Raw genomic sequence first — 21,498 nt, 5'->3', positions numbered from 1 at the left:
ATCCAAGTATACAACATCAACCGATTTCTCCTTTGTCTATCTTGCTTATTTCTTCAAAGAATTTCAATAGATGTCAGGCAAGATTTTCCGTGAGGAAACCATGTTGACTACAGCCTATTTTATCATGTGCCTCCAAGTACCCTGAGACCTCATCCTTAATAATCGACTCCAACATCTTTCCAACCATTGAGGTCAGACTAACTAGCCTAAAGATTCCTTTCTTCCTCTCTCTCCCTTCTTGAAGAGTGAATTGAATTAAATTTTGAATTGAGTGGGGTGACATTTGCAATTTTCCAGTCTTCTGGAACCATTCCAAATCTAGTGATTCTTGAAAGATCATTACTAATGCCTCCATGATCTCTTCAGCCATCTCTTTCAGAACCTGAGGTGTACACCATCTGATCCAGGTGATTTAAATACCTTCAGAGCTCTCAGATTTTCAAAAACCTTTCTAGTATGGTAACTTCACCTCATGAACCCTGATACCCGGAACTTCCACCAAACTGCTAGTGTCTTCCACAGTGAAAACTGATGCAAAATACTTATTCAATTCACCTGCCATTTCCTCGTTCCCCATTACTACCTCTCCAGCTTTGTTTTTTAGACGTCCAGTATCCACTCTCACCTCCCTTTTACACATTATCTATCTGAAAAATCTTTTGGTATTCTCTGTAATATTATTGGCTAGCTTACTTTCATATTTCATCTTTACCTTCTTAGTGACTTTTTAGTTGCCTTCTGTTGGTTTTTAAAAAAGCTTCCCAATCCTCCAACTTCCCACTAATATTTGCTCTATTATATGCCGTCTCTTTGGCTTTTATGTTGGCTTTGACTTCCCTTGTTGGCCACGGTTGCGTCATCTTGCCTTTGGAATACTTCTTCCACTTTGGGATGTATATATCCTGTGCCTTCTGAATTACTTCCAGAAGGTCCAGCCATTGCTGCTCTGCCATCATCCCTGCCAGTGTTCTTTTCCAGTCAGTTCTGGCCAACTTCTCTCTCAATTCCCTTTACTCCACTGTAATACTGATACATAGAACAAAGAAATCTACACCACATTACAGGCCCTTTGGGGTGCCAACCATGTAACCTGCTCTAGAACCTGCCTAGAACCTCCCTATGGCATAGCCCTCTAGTTTTCTAAGCTCCATGTACCTATCTAAGAGTCTCTTAAGAGACCGTATTGTATCTGCCTTCACAACCGTCACCGTAGCCCATTCCATGCTCCCACCACTCTCTGTGGAAAACCTTACCCCTGACATCTCCTTGGTACCTATCTCCAAGCACATTAAAGCTATGCCTCTTCATGTTAGCCACCTTAGCCCTGGGGGGAAAAGCCTCTCGCTATCCACGTGATCAGTGCCTCTCATCATCTTATACACCTCTGTCAGGTCACTTCGCATGCACCGTCGCTCCAAGGAGAGAAGGCCAAGTTCACTCAACCTATTCTCATAAGGCATGCTTCCCAATCCAGGCAACATTCTTGTAAGTCTCCTCTGCACCCTTTTTATAGTTTCCACATCCTTCCTGTAGTGAGGTGACCAGAACTGAACACAGTACTCCAAGTGGGGTCTGACCAAGGTCTTGTATATCTGTAACATTACCTCACAGCTCTTGAATTCCCACAGTTGATGAAGGCCAACACACCATACGCCACCTTAACAACACTGTCAACCTGAAAAGCAGCTTTGAATGTCCTATGGACACCAAACCCAAGATCTCTCTGATCCTCCACAGTGCTAAGAATCTTACCATTTATATTATATTCTGTCTTCAGATTTGACCGACCAAAATGAACCACTTCACACTTACCTAGATTGAACTCTATCTGCCACTTTTCAGCCCAGTTCTGCATCCTATCGATGTCCTGCTGTAACCTCTGACAACCCTCCAGACTATCCACAACACCCCCAACCTTTGTGTTATCAGAAAATTTACTAACCCACCCTTCTACTTCCTCATCCAGGTCATTTATAAAAATCACAAAGGCAGGGGGGTCCCAGAACAGATCCCTGTGGAACACTACTGGTTACCGACCTCCATGCAGAATAAAACCATCTACAAGCACCCTTTGCCTTCTGCGGGCAAGCAAATTCTGGATCCACAAAGTAAGGTCTCCTTTGATCCTGTGCCTCCTTACTTTCTGAAGGAGCCTGGCATGGAGAACCTTATCTTTTCAATCTTTTTATTAATTTCAAAATATAGAAACAAAACATAGCAATAATACAAATAATATGAGATGTATTGTTACATTTAAAAAAAGAGTAATTGCAAAACCAAATAGTGGAAATTACCAAAACTCCCATACATGTAGAACTGATCACGGATAATATAAAGCAAAAAAAAAGGAAAAAGACAAAAAAAAGAAAAAAAAAACCCATCCCAAAAGAAAAAAAAACTAAACTAAACTAAAAGACTTGGGCAAAACTAACAACTTAAAAATGGAAAAGAAGAAAACCTCAGCGTCGACGCCTCCACTCCCCTCCAACAACAGTACAGAGAAATAAAACCAGTTTGGAAATGATCAAATTACATCAAATGAAAATGCTGAATAAATGGCCTCCAAATTTTTTCAAACTTAATAGAAGGGTCATAAACTGCACTTCTAATTTTCTCCAAATTCAGACACACCATAGTTTGTGAAAACCAATGAAATACTGTAGGAGGGTTGATCTCTTTCCAATTCAACAAGATGGACCTTCTAGCTATTAAAGTAAGAAATGCAATCATCCTTCGTGATGAAGAGGTTAAATTATTTGAGTCTATCATTGGTAATCCAAAGATAGCAGTAATTGGATGAGGTTCTAAGTCTAGATTTAGGACCGTTGAAATAATATCAAAAATATCTTTCCAATATTTCTCCAACAAGGGACATGACCAAAACATGTGAGTTAAAGAAGCAATCTCAGACTGGCATCTGTCACATATTGGATTAATATAAGAGTAATAACGAGATAGTTTATTTTTGGACATATGAGCCCTGTGAGCTACTTTAAACTGTATCAACCTATGCTTAGCACATACAGAGGATGAATTCACCAACTGAAGAATTTTTTCCCATTTTTCAGTCGGTATATTAATCTCAAGTTCTCTTTCCCAGTCAGCTTTAATTTTATTAGAGGCATCAGGACATAAATTCATAATTATATTATATACAATTGCTATTACACCTTTCTGAGAAAGATTTAAGTCTAAGATTTTTTCCAAAGTGTCCATTGGATATGGGTGTGGAAAATTAGGAGAGACAGTAATTAAGAAGTTTCTAATCTGTAAATATCTAAAAAAGTGAGATCTGGGTAAGTTATATTTATTAGAAAGTTGATCAAAAGACATAAAACGGTTATCCAAAAATAAATCGCGAAAAGATATTATACCTTTGGTTTTCCAATCAAAGTAAGCTTGATCCATCATGGAAGGTTGAAAAAGAAAATTTGATATAATGGGACTTGCTAGAATGAATTGATTAAACCCAAAAAATCTTCGGAATTGAAACCATATACGTAAAGTATGTTTAACTATTGGGTTATTCATTTGTTTATATGATTTAAAAGAAGTAAAAGGAAGTAAAGTTCCTAAAACCGAACCCAAGGAAAACCCTTGTAATGAATTAGATTCAAGATTTACCCAATGAGGGTTTAAAGATGCATCCAAATCTTGTAGCCAAAATTTTAAATATCGAATATTAATTGCCCAATAATAGAATCTAAAATTTGGGAGGGCAAGTCCCCCCTCTTTCTTGGATTTCTGTAAATATCTTTTACCTAACCTAGGATTTTTATTCTGCCAAATATATGAGGAAATTTTTGAATCCACGTTATCAAAAAAAGATTTTGGGATAAAAATTGGAACCGATTGAAATATATACAAAAATTTAGGCAAAATGATCATCTTAATAGCGTTAATCCGACCAATCAAAGACAAAGAGATTGGGGACCATTTGGTAAATAAAAGTTTAATCTGATCAATTAAAGGTAAAAAATTAGCTTTAAATAAATCTTTATATTTTTTGGTAATTGTTATCCCTAAATATATAAATGAATCAGTAACCAATTTAAATGGTAAACGTCCATAAATAGGTACATGCTTATTTAAAGGGAATAATTCACTCTTACTAAGATTCAATTTGTAACCAGAAAAGTTACTAAATTGAGCTAACAGATCTAAGATAGCAGGAATTGACTTCTCCGGGTTAGAGATATATAACAACAAATCATCTGCATGTAATGATAGTTTATGTATTTCATTTCCACGGGTAATACCAACAATATTTGGCGAGTCACGGATAGCAATTGCTAAAGGTTCAAGAGCAATATTAAATAGTAAAGGACTAAGAGGGCAACCTTGCCTAGTACCACGAAAAAGACGAAAAAAAGGAGATCTATAATTATTTGTACAGACCGAGGCTACCGGGGAGTAATATAACAATTTAATCCAAGATATAAATGTCAAATTAAAATTAAATTTCTCAAGAACATTAAATAAATAAGGCCATTCAACTCTGTCAAAGGCTTTCTCAGCATCTAATGAGATAATACATTCCGGGGTAGTAAGTGAGGGGGTATAAACAATATTCATTAACCTCCTAATATTAAAAGATGAATAGCGATTTTTGATGAATCCGGTTTGATCCATGGAAATAATTTGAGGTAACACCTTCTCCAGTCTAGTAGCTAGAATTTTTGAAAAAATTTTTGAACCTACATTCAGAAGAGAAATCGGTCTATAGGATGCACAATCCGTAGGATCTTTATTCTTTTTAAGAGTTAAGGAAATAGAGGCTTCATAAAACGATTGTGGTAATTTACCTAAACTAATTGCTTCCTTAAATATTCTAGACAACTTAGAAGAAAGAATGGAGGAAAAAAATTTTTTAAATTCCACTGTAAACCCATCGGGACCGGGTGCTTTACCGGAATTTAATGATGAGATTGCAGTTATTATTTCTTCCTCTGAAATGGAAGTTTCTAATGATAGGCAATCTTCGGGAGATAGTTTCGGAAAACTCAATTTACTTAAAAAATCATGCATGAAATTAGAATCATGAGGAAAATCAGAATGATATAAAGAGGTATAAAATTCTTGAAAGGTTTGGTTTATCCCAACATGATCAACTGTGAAAGTATCATCCTGTTTGCGGATCTTAGTAATTTGACGTTGAACCGAATCAAATTTCAATTGGTTAGCCAGTAATTTACCCGATTTATCACTATGAATATAAAAATCACTTCTAGTTCTCATTAATTGATTTTCGATCAAGGATGTTAATAATAAGCTATGTTCCAATTGGAGTTCAACTCTGTGTTTGTACAGCTCCTTGCTAGGAGAAATAGCATATTTTTTATCAACTTCTTTAATTTTATCAACCAGTAGAAGTATTTCATTGTTAATACATCTTTTCAAACCGGCCAAATAGGAAATAATCTGACCACGGATTTTAAAGGCGTCCCAAACAGTTCCGTTGGAAACTTCATCCGTAGTATTAGTTGAAAAGAAGAAATCAATCTGCTCCTTTATAAATTTGACAAAGTCCTGATCTTGAAGCAAAATAGGGTTAAATCGCCATTGTCTGGTAGTACAAAAGGTATCCATTAACTTGATGGAAAGTTTCAATGGAGCATGATCTGAAATAGCAATAATGTCATAATTACAATCAACTACATATGGAATCAAACGAGAGTCAATCAGGAAATAATCAATTCGAGAAAAAGAACGGTGAACATGTGAAAAAAAGGAGAATTCCTTATCATTTGGATGTAGAAATCTCCAAATTTCTGAAATCCCAGCATCCAACATAAAAGAGTTGATAATAGTAGCCGACTTATTCAGTAAAGCCGGACTACTTGTGGATCTATCCAACATGGGATTCAAACATAAATTAAAATCACCGCCCATTATCAACATATACTCGTTTAAATTAGGAAGGGAAGTAAGTAAATGTTTAAAGAATTCAGGATAATCCACATTCGGAGCGTAAACATTAACCATAGCGACCTTTTTATTAAAAAGTACCCCCGTAATTAACAGAAATCTGCCATTAGGATCTGAAATGATGTCTTGATTAATGAATGTAATTGAGGGATCAATAAAAATTGAAACGCCTTTAATTTTGGCTTGAGCATTTGAATGGTATTGTTGGTCTTTCCAAAACTTAAAGAAGCGTTGACTGTCCTCTTTCCTTACATGAGTCTCTTGAGCAAAGATAATATGAGCATTCAGTCTTGGAATATTTTGAAAATCTTTTTCCGTTTTATTGGATGGTTTAAACCATTTGTATTCCAAGAGACAAAATTAATAGAATGAGGCATAACTAAAAATTAACCCTTTGGTGAGTAAGGGGTTAACCATAATGTGAGCTCATGAAATCGGAAGAGGAATACATGATTAGAGAGGAACCGGAAATCTCGACACTGGGGACATCTTTGTAGTTCTGAGTCAGCCCAATAGAAAAAATTAAAAAAGAAAAAGACCTCCCCCTCCCCCAACCCCAAATAGTAACCTGAACTGAGCCAGAGAAGGCTGAAAAAAGCGCTAACTAATACTAACTTTAACCCCATTTCTGCAGGGGGCAACTCCAAAAATATATGTTAGATAAGTGACCTCCCAAAGACTAATATGTGAAAAATAAACAGTATTGTAAATTAGTCTCCATAGTAAAAATTACTAAAATATATAAAATAAAAGAAACCAGTATCAGTGCATATAATTAGTTAATTATAAACGAGTAAATAAAAAAACGCTTCCAAAATAAGAAAAATGGATTATGGGAAGAAGAAGCATAAGAACATGGCGTCCCGAAAAAAAAATAAAAATTATAGAAAAAGAAAGACAAGTCGCCATTTTAATTATGCGAAAATCAAAAATAGGAAGCATATAACTACAAATGACCGTCGGATCGGATCATTAGTAATAACAAAAAAGGATAAATTAAAACAAAAGGTTAACTAAGGGAAAGTGATGTTATTCACAGAAGATAAATATCCTATATAAGTTATAGAATAATCACTATAGTAAAGAACAAAGAACAAAAATCCTAAACCTATAAAAAACCTTCATCGCACAGTAGTAGAAGGTTTATTTTGAAGGAAAACACCAGAGAGAAAAAAAAATTGGTGCTGGAAGCACCCAACACAGATTAAGAGAGGGTATCTGTATCAGATGGGAAATTATCATCCAAAAAGCTCCGAGCGGCAGTTGTAGAGTGGAAAACACGACGATTTCCATCAGGAAGAGAGATTCTGAGTCGTGCAGGATACAGTAGTGCCGGTTTGAGATTTTTTTGGTAGCATTCCGACATTAAAGGTTTAAAAGTCAGTCGTTCCTTCATCACTTCAGGACTGTAGTCTTGAACTATTCTGAAGGAATGCTGGTGATACTTGATCATCCCTTGTCGACGAGCGATCTGGAGAAGTTGTTCTTTAACATTAACATAATGGAAACGAAGAATAACTGGTCTGGGTTTGGAAACAGCCGCTGCCGACTTTACCCACGGTATACGATGGGCGCGATCGAGTAATGGAGGATCGTTGGGAAAAACTGAACCGAACGAAGCCTTTAAAAGTTTAGCAAAGAATATTACAGGATCTCCAACCTCAACATCCTCGGGTAGGCCAATTAAACGTAAATTTTTTCTTCTCGATCGATTCTCAAGATCAATAACTTTGGATTTAAGTTGTTGGAGCTGTTTAGTAGTCGAAGCTAGATTCTTCTCTAAGATCTCAACTTTTGTATCCGTCTTCTGAGATTTAGTATCCAGCTCAGAAATTTTTGCATTGTGTTTTTGAACATCAGTATTCAGGAATTTCAAAGATTCCGTGATTGATTTTAAATCTTCATTAAGGCTTTGACGATGTTGTTCAAATTGAGCAGTTAAACTTTCAGATAATTTTATCCGATGCTGCTCAAACATTTCCTCCAAACACTTCACCATAACTTCGTAAGTTAATTCCGTTGGTTTAGAGTCACCTTTCTTCTTTCCTCCGTTCCCATCAGCGTCTTTCCCATCTTTGGTTTTAGATCTCGTACTCATTTCTTTAAGCTCAAAAGTTGCGATTGACAAAAGGAAGTCAATTAATCGATAATTCAGAGAGATAAAGTAAATCTTCTGGTGTACTTAAAGTTGATTAGATCAAGGAGATCATAGGTTAAAAAGGATAATGGGAATGGGGCGAAGCCAGAGAGACGACCTCACTCCATGAGCGCTCCCTGCAGAATCTGGAGAACCTTGTCTAATGCCTTACTGAAATTCATATACACTACATCCACTGTTCTAACTTAATCAATGTGTTTTGTTACATCCTCAAAGAATTCAGTCAGGCTTGTAAAGCACAACCTGTCCTTGACAAAGCAATGCTTACTATTCCTAAACAGATTATGTCTCTCCAAATGCTCATAAATTCTGCCTCTCAGGATCTTCTCCAACAATTTGCCCACCACTGAAGTAAGACTCACTGGTCTATAATTTATCTCTCCTCCCTTTCGTGATCAAGGGAACAATGTTTGCAACCTTCCAATCCTCTGATGCTTCTCCGGTCCCTATTGATGATGCAAAGATCATCGCCAGAGGCTCAGCGATTTCCTCCCTAGTTTCCCACCGTCACCTAGTAGCCTGGGATTTATCTCGTCTGGACCCAGCAACTTATCTAATTTAATGGTTTTCAAAAGCTCCAGCACATCCTCTTTCTTAATGTCTGTGAGCTCAAGCATTTCAGTCTGCTGTAAGTCATCCCCACAAATGCCAAAATCCTTTTCCCTGGTGAATACTGAGGCATAGTATTAAGTACCTCCGCTACCTCCTCTGACTCCACTATCACACCTGATTGGTCCTATTCTCACACGGCTCATCCTCTTGCTCTTCACATACTTGTAGAATGCCTTGGGGTTTTCCTTAATCCTGCTCGCCAAGGCTTTCCCATCATCCCTTCTAGCTCTCCTAATTTCTTTCTTAAGCTCCTTCCTGGCAACCTTGTAATTTTCTAGAATTCTACCTGTTTTTTTGAACTTTTGTAAGCTTTTCTTTTCTTAACTAGATTTTCCACATCCTTTGTAACAATGGTTCTTTTACCCTACTGTTCTTTCCCTGCCTCAGTGGAACATACCTATGCAGAACACCATGCAAATGTCCCCTGAATATTTGCCACATTTCTACCGTGCATTTCCCTGAGAATATCTGCTTCCAAGTTCCTGTCTAATAGCATCATATGTCCTTCTACCCCAATTAAATGTTTTCCCAAATTGGTTGCTCCTATCCCTCTCCAGTGCTATGGTAAAGGAGATAGAGTTGTGATCACTACCTCCAAAATGCTCTCCACTGAGAGATCTGACACCTGACCAGGATCAATTCCCAATACCAGATCAAGTACAGCTTCTCAAGTTGGCTTATCTACATGTTGTATCAGGATACCTTCCTGAACACACCAACAAACTCCACCCCATCTAAATCTCTCTCTAAGGAGATGCCAGTCAATATTAGGAAAGTTAAAATCACCCATCACAGCAACTTTATTATTATTGCACCGTTCCAGAATCTGCCTCCCTATCTGCTCGATGTCCCTGTTACTCTTGGGGGCATCTATAAAAACACGGAGTTATTGCCCCTTTCCTGTTTTTGACTTCCACCCACACTGACTCAGTAGATAATCCCTCCATAACTTCCTTCTTTTCTGCAGTCGTGACACTATTCCTGCTTAACAGTGCCACTCCCCCATCTCTTTAGCCTCCCTCCCTGTCCTTTTTGAATCACCTAAAGCCAGGCACACTCAGCAGCCATTCCTGCCCCTGAGAGATCCAAGGCTCTGTAATGGCCGCAACATTATAGTTCCACGTATTGATCCACGCTGTAAGTTCATCTGCCTTTTTATGATGCTCCTTGCATCAATACAGACACATCTCAAACCATCAGGCTGAGTGCATTTTTGCTCTATCATCTGCCTATCCTTCCTCTCAAACTCCCTACAGACTGTCTCTACTTATGCACCAAACGCCCCATTAGGTTCCCACCCTCTGCAAATCTAGTTTAAACCCTCCCCAACAGCATTAGCAAACCTCCCCGCCAGGATATTGGTTCCCCTTGGATTAAAGTGCAACCTGTTCTTTTTGTACAGGTCACATTTGCCCCAGAAGAGGTCCCAATGATCTAGAAATCTGAATCCCTGCCCCCTGCTCCAATCCTCAAGCCACACATTTATCCACCACCTCATTCTATTCCTGTACTCACTGTCGCGTGGCACAGGAGCCATTCTGAGATTACTACCCTTGGGGTCCTGCGTCTCAGCTTCCTTCCTAACTCTGTGTTCTGCTTTCAGGATCCTCCTCATTTTTTCTACTTGCGTCATTGGTACCAATATGTACTACTACCGCCTCTGGCCTTTCACCCTCCCATTTCAGGATATTGTGGACGCGTTCAGAAACATAACAAACCCTGGCACCTGGGAATTGAGCTACCATCCGTGTTTCTTCCTGCCCACAGAATCGCCTATTTGTCTCCCTAACTTTAGAGTCCACTGTGACTGCTGCCATCCTCTTCCGTTTCCTTAACTTCTGAGCCACAGGTCCAGACTCAATGCCAGAGGCAAGCCACCGTTACTTCCCCCAGGTTAGGTGGTTTCCCCCCCCCCCCCCCACCCACCCAATAGTACTCAAAATGGAGTTCTTGCTGTTAAGGGGGACAGCCACAAGGGTGCTCTCCACTATGTGTCACTCTCCATTCCCTCTCCTGACAGTCACATACAGATACATCTGTCATTGGCTTCTTCTCAAATCTCGGAGTGAATTCGATCATATTATGATCATTTGTCCCTTAAGGCTTTTTACCTTAATTTCCCTAATCAAATCTGGTTCATTGCACAACTTCCAGTCCAGAATTGCTGATCCCCTAATGAGCTCAATCACGAGCTGATCTAAAAAGCCATCTCATAGGCATTCTAAAAATTCCCTCTCTTGGAATCCAGCACCAGCTTTATTTTCTCAATCTATCTACATATTGAAATCCCCCATGACTACCGTAACTTTGCCATTTCGGCATGCAGTTTCTGTCTCCCATTGTAACTTGTAGTCCACATCCTTACAGCTGCTTGGGGGTCTCTATACTACTTCCATCAGGGACCTTTTAGCCTTAGCTCTATCCACAATGATTTTAACACCTATTTCACCTCTTTCTAATGATTTGATTTTTTTTTTAACCAACAGAGCAACGACGCCCCCTCTGCCTTCCTGCCTGTCCTTTCTATACAATGTGTATCCTTGGACGTTAAGCTCCCAGCTATAATCTTCTTTTAGCCAATTTAGTGGTGCCTCCTACAACATCATACATGTCAATTTGTAACTGTGCTACAAGTTCATCTACCTTATTGCATATACTGTGCACATTCAAATACAACACCTTCAGTCCTTTTCAATTTTGTCTGCCTTTTATGTTGCAACTCATCCTGTTGACTTGAATTTTGCCCAATCAATGGCCTCTCCTCGCTGCACATTGCCTTTGTTTGTAAACCAGCTACCTCATCTTCAGTACTATCACTCCAGTTCCCATCCTCCTGCTAAATTAGTTTAAACCCACCCAAACAATTCTAGCCAACTTTCCTGCAACGATTTTGGACCCCCTCTGGTTCAGGTGTAACCCATCCCTTGTGTACAGGTCGTACCTTCCCCAGAAGAGATCCCAATGATCCATAAATCTGAACCCCGGCCCCTGCACCAGTTCCTCAGCCAAATCATCCTATTCTTACCCTCACAGCAATACAGAGATTACTACCCTGGTGGTCCTGTTTCTCAGCTTTCTACCTAGCTCCCTAAAATCTCTCTTCAGGAACTCCTCACCTTGTCTACTTGTGTCACTGGTGCCAATATGTACCAAGACTTCTGGCTGCTCATCCTCACCCTTGAGAATGCCATGGACCCAATCTGAGACATCCTTGATCCTCACACTAAGGAGGCAACATTCCATCCAGGTGTGTCTATCACACCCACAATTCCCTGTTCCTCTGACTAGGAAATCTCCTATCAACACTGCCATCCGTTTCACCTCTCTGCTCTTCTGAGCCACAGCGGCAGCAGATTCAGTACCAGAGACTCGATCACTGTGCCCCCGCCCCCCGCAGTAGGTCAATCCCTCAATAGTATCTAAAGTCGTATACTTGTTATTGAGGGGAATGGGCACAGGTGTACTCTGTGCTTTTCCCCTTTCTCCTCAGTAACCTGGTTACCTGTCTCCTGCAATCTATGGGTGACTACATTCTTGTAGCTCCTGTCTATCATTTCCTCACTCTCCCATATGAATTGAAGGTCATTGAGCTGTAGCTCAGTACATCTGGTGCAGATCAATGCCCCTGGAGCCATTCTCACTCAACATTTGAGGAATGAACGAGTGAGAAAAGAAAGTGGGAAACTTACAAGATTCTTTACCTAATCCAAGCCTGATCTCGCCTCAGACTGATGAGCCAAAGACACTCTAAACACTGACACACTTAAAAGAAAGGCTGCCCTTTCTAATGAATCATTCTTGCTGATTCGTTGTTCCACAGCTCAGTGAAACAGTTCTTTAAAATCTTGATTGCCTTCGTAATTGTAAACCAGCTCTTTTTTACACACTCCTTGATAACAATCATCCAATTCAGAAAACTGCTATGAAGCTCTGCTTATTAAATCTTGAAAGTGGACTTGACTGAAAGGTAGCTGTTCTGCCTCAACTCAGAGAAAAGGCAGAACTTCACGGCAGTTAAAAGCTAGCTCTTTTTGTTCACTCCCTGAAGTAGATTGCCCAACTCAGCCCCAGAGCTCCACACCCTCCAGTTAGAAGATAAAGAATTTAAGAACTAGGAACAGGAGGAGGCTATTTGGCCCGTTGAGTCTGCTTCACCATTCAATAAGATAATGGCTTATCTGGCTACTGACTCAGTTTTCCCTATAACAGTTAGCTACCCTGTTCAGCAAAAATCTTATCTAACTGTGCTCTAAATATAATTAATAAGGTAGCCTTTACTGTTTCCCTGAGCAGAAAATTCTACAGATCACTACTCTCCAAGGAAGGCAGTATGTCCTTATTCCCATCCTAACTCTATTACCCCAAATCGTGAGGCTATGTCCCCTAGTTCTATTCTCTTACATGTGGAAACAACTTTTCTCTCTCTAATTGTAGATGTTTCTATGAGATTCCCTTTCATTCTTCTGAATTCCACTGAATATAGACCCAGGCAACTCAATCTCTCCTCATAGGTTCGAAGGTTCATTTGTTATCAAAGTGTACAGCTCTGAAATTCATTTTCTCCAGATAGTCACAAAATCAAGAAAGAAAAGAACAGCAATATGATGATTGACCCTACCCAACCCCCCCCCAAAAAAAATCCTTCCCCTTCAGAAAAAAAGAAAAGATCGGGCGAAAAACACAAATATAAAAAACTAAGACTGAAACAAGAAGTCCATTGTCTGTGATCCCAAGTCCAAATCCAAATCCATATCCATATTCAAAGTACAGAAAATTACCTTGGCCACAGCGGCAGGCTCTCCCCTGTCCGGTAGCAATCAAATGGCAGGCAGCCAATGCTCGGCTTGTGAATTTGCCTTTGTTTCAATCTCCTGTGTCTCTTTAATCGGTGAAATGGAGTCAAACATCGGCTCGCACCCTGTCCCGCAGACTTCTCGCCATGAGACTTGCACGCTGCCTCTGCCCCTTGGACACAGCAAAACACTGGATCACCCAAGCTATCTCCAAACTGCAAATCACAGGCTCCAACAGCTCCAGAAACACATTCAAGATGAAAAACAGATGTAAAAGACATAAAAGAAATTAAATAAATCATTTCATGCATTATACGGAAGATGTTGACTGGTGAATCAACATGGTGAACCTCCTCTACACCCCCTCCAAAGTTAGTGTGTTTATCTTCCAGTAAGGAGACCGGAACTGCATGCAGTACTTACTCCAGGTGTAGCCTCACCAGTATCCTGTACCATTGCAACATTCACTCACTGGTGTTAAATTCAATCTATCTAACAATGAAAGCCAACATTCCGTTTACCTTCTTGATGACCTGTTGCCCCTGTGAGCCAACCTTTTGCGATTCATGCACACACACTCCCTAGTCCATTTCCATAACAACATACTGCAATCTTTTACCATTTAAACAATAATCTAATCTTCTATTTCTCCTTCCAAAGTGACCTTGCGTTTAAATTCAAGTTTAATTATCATTCAACTGTACACGAATACCCTTGAAAACAGCAAAATGAACCAGTGTTCCTCTGGGGCCAAATTGCAAACCTCAGTACAAATAGTCATACACATCACAAGGCACATTTTCTTCATATTGAGATACAGTGCGGACAAGGCCCTTCCAGCCCTTTGAGCTGTGCTGCCAGCACTCGCGATTTAACCCTAACCTAATCATGGGATAGTTTACAATGATCAATATTCTACTAACTGGCATGTCTTTGGACTGTGGGCGGAAACTGGAGCACGCAGGGAGATCATGGGGAGAACGTACAAACTCCTTAAAGACAGTGACGGAAAAGATAGCAAGCAAGCCGATGTTCACGCAAAGAAAATGCATGGTCCACATCCCTGAGTGACGTCCTATAAATTGATGGTGCATGGGCGTTATTGAGAAGAATAAATAGTTCTCAGCAGGCCGCAGATGAATGCACTTGCACAATTCAGCGTCATTCCACCAGTCGAACACTGGATGGCAGCATCCAACCCAGCACCACCTCCGGGGTGTTCTCTCCTAAGCTGCTGCAAAAGCCAAGCCCACGACTTGAGGCCTAGTCCTCACTACAACTGAGGCCACGCAGCTTCTCCATCATCTGTCTCTCCAGTAAATAAGGACTTGTGGCATTTCACGTTACCGATGTCCAGTAGAGTTTTGCGATCACAAGAGAAACATCCAAAACACTCACTTGTTAGACTGCACACCATGCACTGACTCTGATGCCTTTCTGTAATAGGCAGTAACACAGTCTGCACCAAGTCCAGCTCCTCTGCCAATGAGCAGCTGTCTGATGGGGTGGACCTGCTGTACATGTTCTTAACGTCCAGCATTCTCTTGCGATCATTTAAAAAAGGACATTTAAAATAAACAAAAACACCTTTGAGCAACACACATCAAAGTTGCTGGTGAACGCAGCAGGCCAGGCAGCATCTCTAGGAAGGGGTACAGTCGACGTTTCAAGCCAAGACCCTTCGCCTGGACTAACTGAAGGAAGGGTTAGTAAGAGATTTGACAGGGGGAGGGGGAGATCCAAAATGATAGGAGAAGACAGGAGGGGGAGGGATGGAGCCAAGAGCTGGACAGGTGATTGGCAAAGGGGTTTGTTGTGTGTTGCTTGAATTTCCAGCATCTGCAGAATTCCTCTTGTTTGAGTTTTTAAAGACACCTTCGGTTGGCCCCTCAGAGGCGGCTGTGTTTGAACACACCATCTTAGCAGATGTTGTACTCCAGGGGTCCCCAACCTCTTTTGCACCGCAGACCGAATTAATATTGACAATATTCTTGCGGACTGGCCAAGCCCCCCCGCCCCCCCCCCCCCCCCCGGTGTTCAAGTGGGGTTAAACTCACCTCAACATGTCTTTTACATTTAGGGTTGCCAACTTTCTCACTCCCAAATAAGGGACAAAAGTAGAAGTCAAATCCTGGGACACGTGTTTACCCCAGGAAAGACTACCATGACCATGAAGCCTTGCGCGGGTACCTGTGTGCACATGCGCGTATGTGCCAATTTTTTTTCCCACAAATCGGTTTTGCCTTAATCTTCCCGACTATACTGCACATACATTATTTCTACTTTATATAGGCTGTGTATTTATCATATCATTCCTGCTTTTACTATATGTTAGTGTTATTTTAGGTTTTATGTGTTATTTGGTATAATTTGATAGGTTATTTTTTGGGTCTGAGAACGCTCAAAAATTTTTCCCATATGAATTAATGGTAATTGCTTCTTCGCTTTCGCCATTTCGGCACATACAGTTTCATAGGAGCGCTGTACTTAGCGGGGAAAGTACAGAACAATGGCGGTCCCGTATGGGATAAACCAATTTAGCCCAATATACGGGATGTCCCGGCAAATACGGGACGGTTGGCAACCCTATGTTCAAGTTCAACAGAGCATGACAGGCAATGAGGAAAGGCGCAGCTGACTCGTATCGTTTCCTCGCGGCCTGGTAACCATCTGCCAGACCCATGGCCATTCACTTTATCTATATCTCTCTGAAGACTGTCCGCATCCTTTGAATAGTTTGCTTCCTTACTCAATTTGGTGTCATTGGCAAACTTAAATGTGTTACTGTTGGTCCACTCTTCTAAATCATAAGACCATAAGACAAAGGAGCAGAAGTTGGCCATTTGACCCATCGAGTCTGCTCTGCCATTTTATTATGAGTTGATCCATTCTCCAATTTAGTCTCACTCCCCTGCCTTCTCACCATAACCTTTGATGCCCTGGCTACTCAGATACCTATCAATCTCTGCCTTAAGTACACCCAGTGTCTTGGCCTCCACTGCTGCCCGTGGCAACAAATTCCATAGATTCACCGCCCTCTGGCTAAAAAAATTTCTTCATATTTCTGTTCTGAATGGGCACCCTTCAATCCTTAAGTCATGCCCTCTCGTACTAGACTCCCCCATCATGGGAAACAATGCACTCTGTCCATGCCTTTCAACATTCAAAATGTTTCTATGAGGTCTCCCTTCATTCTTCTAAACTCCAAGGAATACAGTCCAAGAGCGGACAAACGTTCCTCATATGTTAACCCTCTCATTCCCGAAATCATTCTAGTGAACCTTCTCTGTACCCTCTCCAATGTCAGCACATCCTTTCTTAAATAAGGAGACCAAAACTGCCCATAGTACTCCGTGAGGTCTCACCAGCACCTTATAGAGCCTCAACATCACATCCTTGCTCCTATACTCTATTCCTCTAGAAATGAATGCCAACATTGCATTTGCCTTCTTCACTACCGACTCAACCTGAAGGTTAACCTTAAGGGTATCATGTACGAGGATGCCTAAGTCCCGTTGCATCTCAGAACTCCCATTTAAGTAATAGTCTGCCCGTTTATTTCTTCTGCCAAAGTGCATAACCATACGCTTTCCAACATTGTATTTCATTTGCCACTTCTTTGCCCATTCTTCCAATCTATCCAAGTCTCTCTGCAGACTCTCTGTTTCCTCAGCACTAGCGGCCCCTCCACCTAACTTAGCCACAAAGCCATCTATTCCATAATCCAAATCATTGATGTACAATGTAAAAAGAAGCGGCCCCAACACGGACCCCTGTGGAACACCACTGTTAACCGGCAGCCAACCAGGATAGGATCCCTTTATTCCCACTCTCTGTTTCCTGCCAATCAGCCAACGCTCTATCCACGTATGTAACTTTCCCGTAATTCCATGGGCTTATATCTTGTTAAGCAGCCTCATGTGTGGCACCTTGTCAAAGGCCTTCTGAAAATCCAAATATACAACATCCACTGCATCTTCTTTGTCTAGCCTACTTGTATTATCCTCAAAAAATTGTAATAGGTTTGTCAGGCAGGATTTTCCTTTAAGGAATCCATGCTGAGTTCTGCCTGTCTTGTCATATGCCTCCAGGTACTCTGTAACCTCATCCTTGACAATCGACTCTAACAACTTCCCAACCACCGATGTCAAGCTAACAGGTCTATAATTTCCTTTTAGCTTCCTTGCCCCCTTCTTAAATAGCGGAGTGACATTTGCAATCTTCCAGTCCTCCGGAACCATGCCAGAATCTATTGACTTCTGAAAAATCATTGCTAATGCCTCCGCAATCTCCACAGCTACTTCCTTCAGAACACGAGGGTGCATTCCATCTGGTCCGGGAGATTTATCTACCTTTAGACTATTCAGCTTCCTGAGTACTTTCTCTGTCGTAATTGTGACTGCGCACACTTCTCTTCCCTGCCACCCTTGAGTGTCTGGTATACTGCTGATGTCTTCCTCAGTGAAGACTGATGCAAAATACTCGTTCAGTTCCTCCGCCATCTCCTTATCTCCCATTACAATTTCTCCAGCATCATTTTCTATCGGTCCTATATCTACTTTCACCTGTCTTTTACTCTTTGTATACTTGAAAAAGCTTTTAGTATCCTCTTTAATCTTATTTGATGTTATCCTTTCATAGTTAATCTTTTCCCTCTTAATGACCTTCTTAGTTTCCTTTTGTCTTCCCAATCCTCTGTCTTCCCACTAGTTTTTGCTTCTGTGTATGCCCTCTCCTTTGCTTTAACTTTGGCTTTGACTTCTCGTCAGCCGCGGTTACATCCTTCTTCCATTTGAAAATTTCTTCTTTTTTGGAATATACCTGTCTTGCACCTTCCTCACTTCTCGCATAAACTCCAGCCACTGCTGCTCTGCCATCCTTCTGGCCAGTGTCCCTTTCCAGTCAACTTTGGCCAGTTCCTCTCTCATGCCACTATAATTTCCCTTACTCCAGTGAAATACCGACACATCAGATTTTGGCTTCTTCAAATTTCACAGTGAACTCAATCATGTTATGATCACTGCCTCCTAAGGGTTCCTTCACCTCAATCTCTCTAATCACCTCCAGTTCATTACACAATACCCAATCCAGTACAGCCGATCCCCTAGTGGGCTCAACAACAAGCTGTTCTAAAAAGCCATCTCGCAGACATTCTACAAATTCCCTCTCTTGAGATCCAGTGCCGACTTGATTTTCCCAATCCACTCGCATGTTAAAATCCCCCACAATTATCATACCACTGCCCTTCTGACAAGCCTTTTCTATTTCCAGTTGTAATTTGTAGTCCACATCACTGCAGCTGTTTGGAGGCCTGTAAATAACTGCCATCAGGATCCTTTTACCCCTGCGATTTCCTAGCTCAACCCATAAAGATTCTGCACCTTCCAATCCTATATCACCTCTTTCTCATAATTTAATATCATTTCTTACCATTAAAGCCACGCCTCCCCCTCTGCCTACCTTCCTATCCTTCAGTTACACCGTGTATCCTTGGACGTTCAGCTCCCAGAGACATGCATCCTTTAGCCACGTCTCAGCGATGGCCACAATATCATACCTGCCAATCTGTAGCTGTACGACAAGATCATCTGCCTTATTCCTTATGCTGCGTGCATTTGAGTATAACACCTTAAGACCAGTATTTGGTACTTTTAGTTTTGATTTCACTGCAACTTTATTGCACTGCAACTCATCCCAATGGGTACAAGTTTGCCCCATCTCCTGCCTGTCTTTCCTGACATCCTTACTGCTCACTATCTTAGATTTATTTCTGTTTTCCCCTTCCTCCGCTCTGTCATTCCAGTTCCCATCCCCCTGCCAAATTAATTTAAACCCTCCCTAACAGCTCTATTAAACCTTCCTGACAGGATATTGGTCCCCTTCGGGTTCAGGTATAACCTGTCCATTCTGATCATTGATGTATCTCATAAACAGTTGCGGGTCCACAACGTTCTACTCACCATTGATTGCCAACCAGAGAAACAACTATTTATCTCAGCATCCTGCTTTCAATTAATTAATTTATCTGTTCTCCATGCTAATACATTACCCAACTTCATACACTCCTATCTTACTAATAAGTCTCTTATGTGGAAATTTATTGAGTACCTTCTTGAAATCTAAGTATACAACATCCACCTTTTCACTATGCTCATTATATCATCAAAGAACTCCAGTAAGTTTGTTAAACAGGATCTTCCCTTCATGAATATATGCTGTGCCTGCCGAATCGAGCCACTTCTATCCAGATTTCTATTTTTAAAAGGTTTTTTTTTGGTGCTGAGATTTACTGTAATTAAAGATTATTAGAAAAATTATTAGAACTATCCGAAAAATATCGGCACTAGTACCAGTCTGGTGTTTTGAGTTCCTGTAGATCGGGTAAAAATCATATTTTCACAGCATCCAATATATCTGAATGGTAGTTCTCTTACTCAGGTAACCATAGTCTCACAGCTAGTGGAAAAGCTGGACATCTGACAGTAATCACTTGGAGTTGCATTTAACTTTGCAAAATTTGCTGTCTACTTTCCACTTAAATGACGGCAACCACCAGTCGCCTCATCCTTTATCTTTTGCAAAGTTCATCCCTTATTTTTTTTTTCTAGGAAACATGTTGAGATTTTAACTTTTTTTTTCAGTGGAAGAAAGCAGACAGCACTTCAAAAAACAGCAGTGGGACACCAATCAAGATAGAGGATCCTAATCAATTTGTCCCACTAAATACGGATCCACGAGAGGTCCATGATAAGAGAAACAAGGTTTGTGAGTCCTTAATTGATGCATAAATTCTATTAACTTGTGTTTTGCTGAAATATTTACTTATGGGATATTCTCAATAGAAAATTCTATTTATGTTGAAATATAATAAATTCAGATTTTTTTTAATTCACTGAAATTGAAGCTGAATTTTCTTGACTGCATTTGTGGAGAAAGAGAGAAGATTAATGTTTCAGGTTGACGTCCTTTGTTCAGAGCATGACCTCTTTAATCTAGCATTGGTGCTATGGGTAGAATGAATGTACTTTTTTTAAGGGAGTACAATTTTAAATTTTTCCAAATTAATTTTGAATCAGTTTCATAATCAGTGTCTTGGTGTAAAATAATCATACAGAAGTTCATGGGCAGCAGGAGCATTACTATTTGCTAATTCCCTTGCAAGTCACAAACCATTGATTTGTTAATGAATGTCCATGCTCTGGTTATCTGTTCATCAGAATCATGTTTATTATCACTGGCACGTGACATGAAATTTGTTAACTTAGCAGCTGCAGTTCAATGCAATACATAATATAGAAGGGGAAAAAAACAAAATAAAATAATAATAAATAAGTAAGTCAATTGTAGTGTACGTATAATGAATAGATTAAAAATCGTGCAAAAAACAGAAATAATATATATTTAAAAAGTGAGGTAGTGTTCAAGGGTTCAATGTCAAGAAATCGGATGACTGAGGGGAAGAAGCTGTTCCTGAATCGCTGAGTGTGTGCCTTCAGGCTTCTGTACCTCCTACCTGATGGTAACAGTGAGAAAAGGGCATGCCCTCGGTGCTGGACATCCTTAATAATGGATGCTGCCTTTCTGAGACACCGTTCCCTGAAGGTGTCCTGCATACTTTGTAGGCTACTCTCTGCAACTTCTTTCAGTCCTGTGCAGTAGCCCTCCTATACCAGACAGTGATGCAGCCTGTCAGAATACTCCCCGTGGTACATCTATAGAAGTTTTTGAGTGTATACCCCTAATGAAGTATAACACTGTCTTACCAGATTGTGGATACCATCATCTTTTCGAGAGTATTTCAGATTAAACTTATTTTTAAAAAAGGTAAAATAGTCCATATCCTTATTGTGCGAAATTGGACTTTTAATTAAATACTCTTACTGATTTCACGATTCCAGATTTAGCTCAGACAGAAACCTAAATTTTGTTTTGTCTGACTGCTGACTGGCAGTTAAGATTGTAAATAGCTGCTGTAACTGGAAACTTGATCTTCCATAGTTTAGCTGC

The 21,498-nt window shown here is 40.3% G+C and overlaps 1 protein-coding gene across 7 annotated transcripts in view; it reads left to right on the top strand.

The window, feature by feature from the left end:
- The window catches only part of add3a (adducin 3 (gamma) a), a 234,612-nt gene that overhangs the window by 198,149 nt on the left and 14,965 nt on the right, over positions 1–21,498 (top strand). For all 7 annotated transcript variants that reach the window (XM_072239851.1, XM_072239848.1, XM_072239850.1 and 4 more), the window contains one exon: positions 20,133–20,252. In XM_072239851.1, the coding sequence (XP_072095952.1) occupies positions 20,133–20,252 (120 nt within the window). The remainder of the gene's footprint in view (positions 1–20,132; positions 20,253–21,498) is intronic.

The sequence above is a fragment of the Mobula birostris genome, chromosome 21 (genome assembly GCF_030028105.1).
Source record: "Mobula birostris isolate sMobBir1 chromosome 21, sMobBir1.hap1, whole genome shotgun sequence".
In the NCBI taxonomy this organism is placed as follows: domain Eukaryota; kingdom Metazoa; phylum Chordata; class Chondrichthyes; order Myliobatiformes; family Myliobatidae; genus Mobula; species Mobula birostris.
Note: the sequence above shows the minus strand (reverse complement) of the source record. Positions and strands in the feature narration are given on the sequence as shown.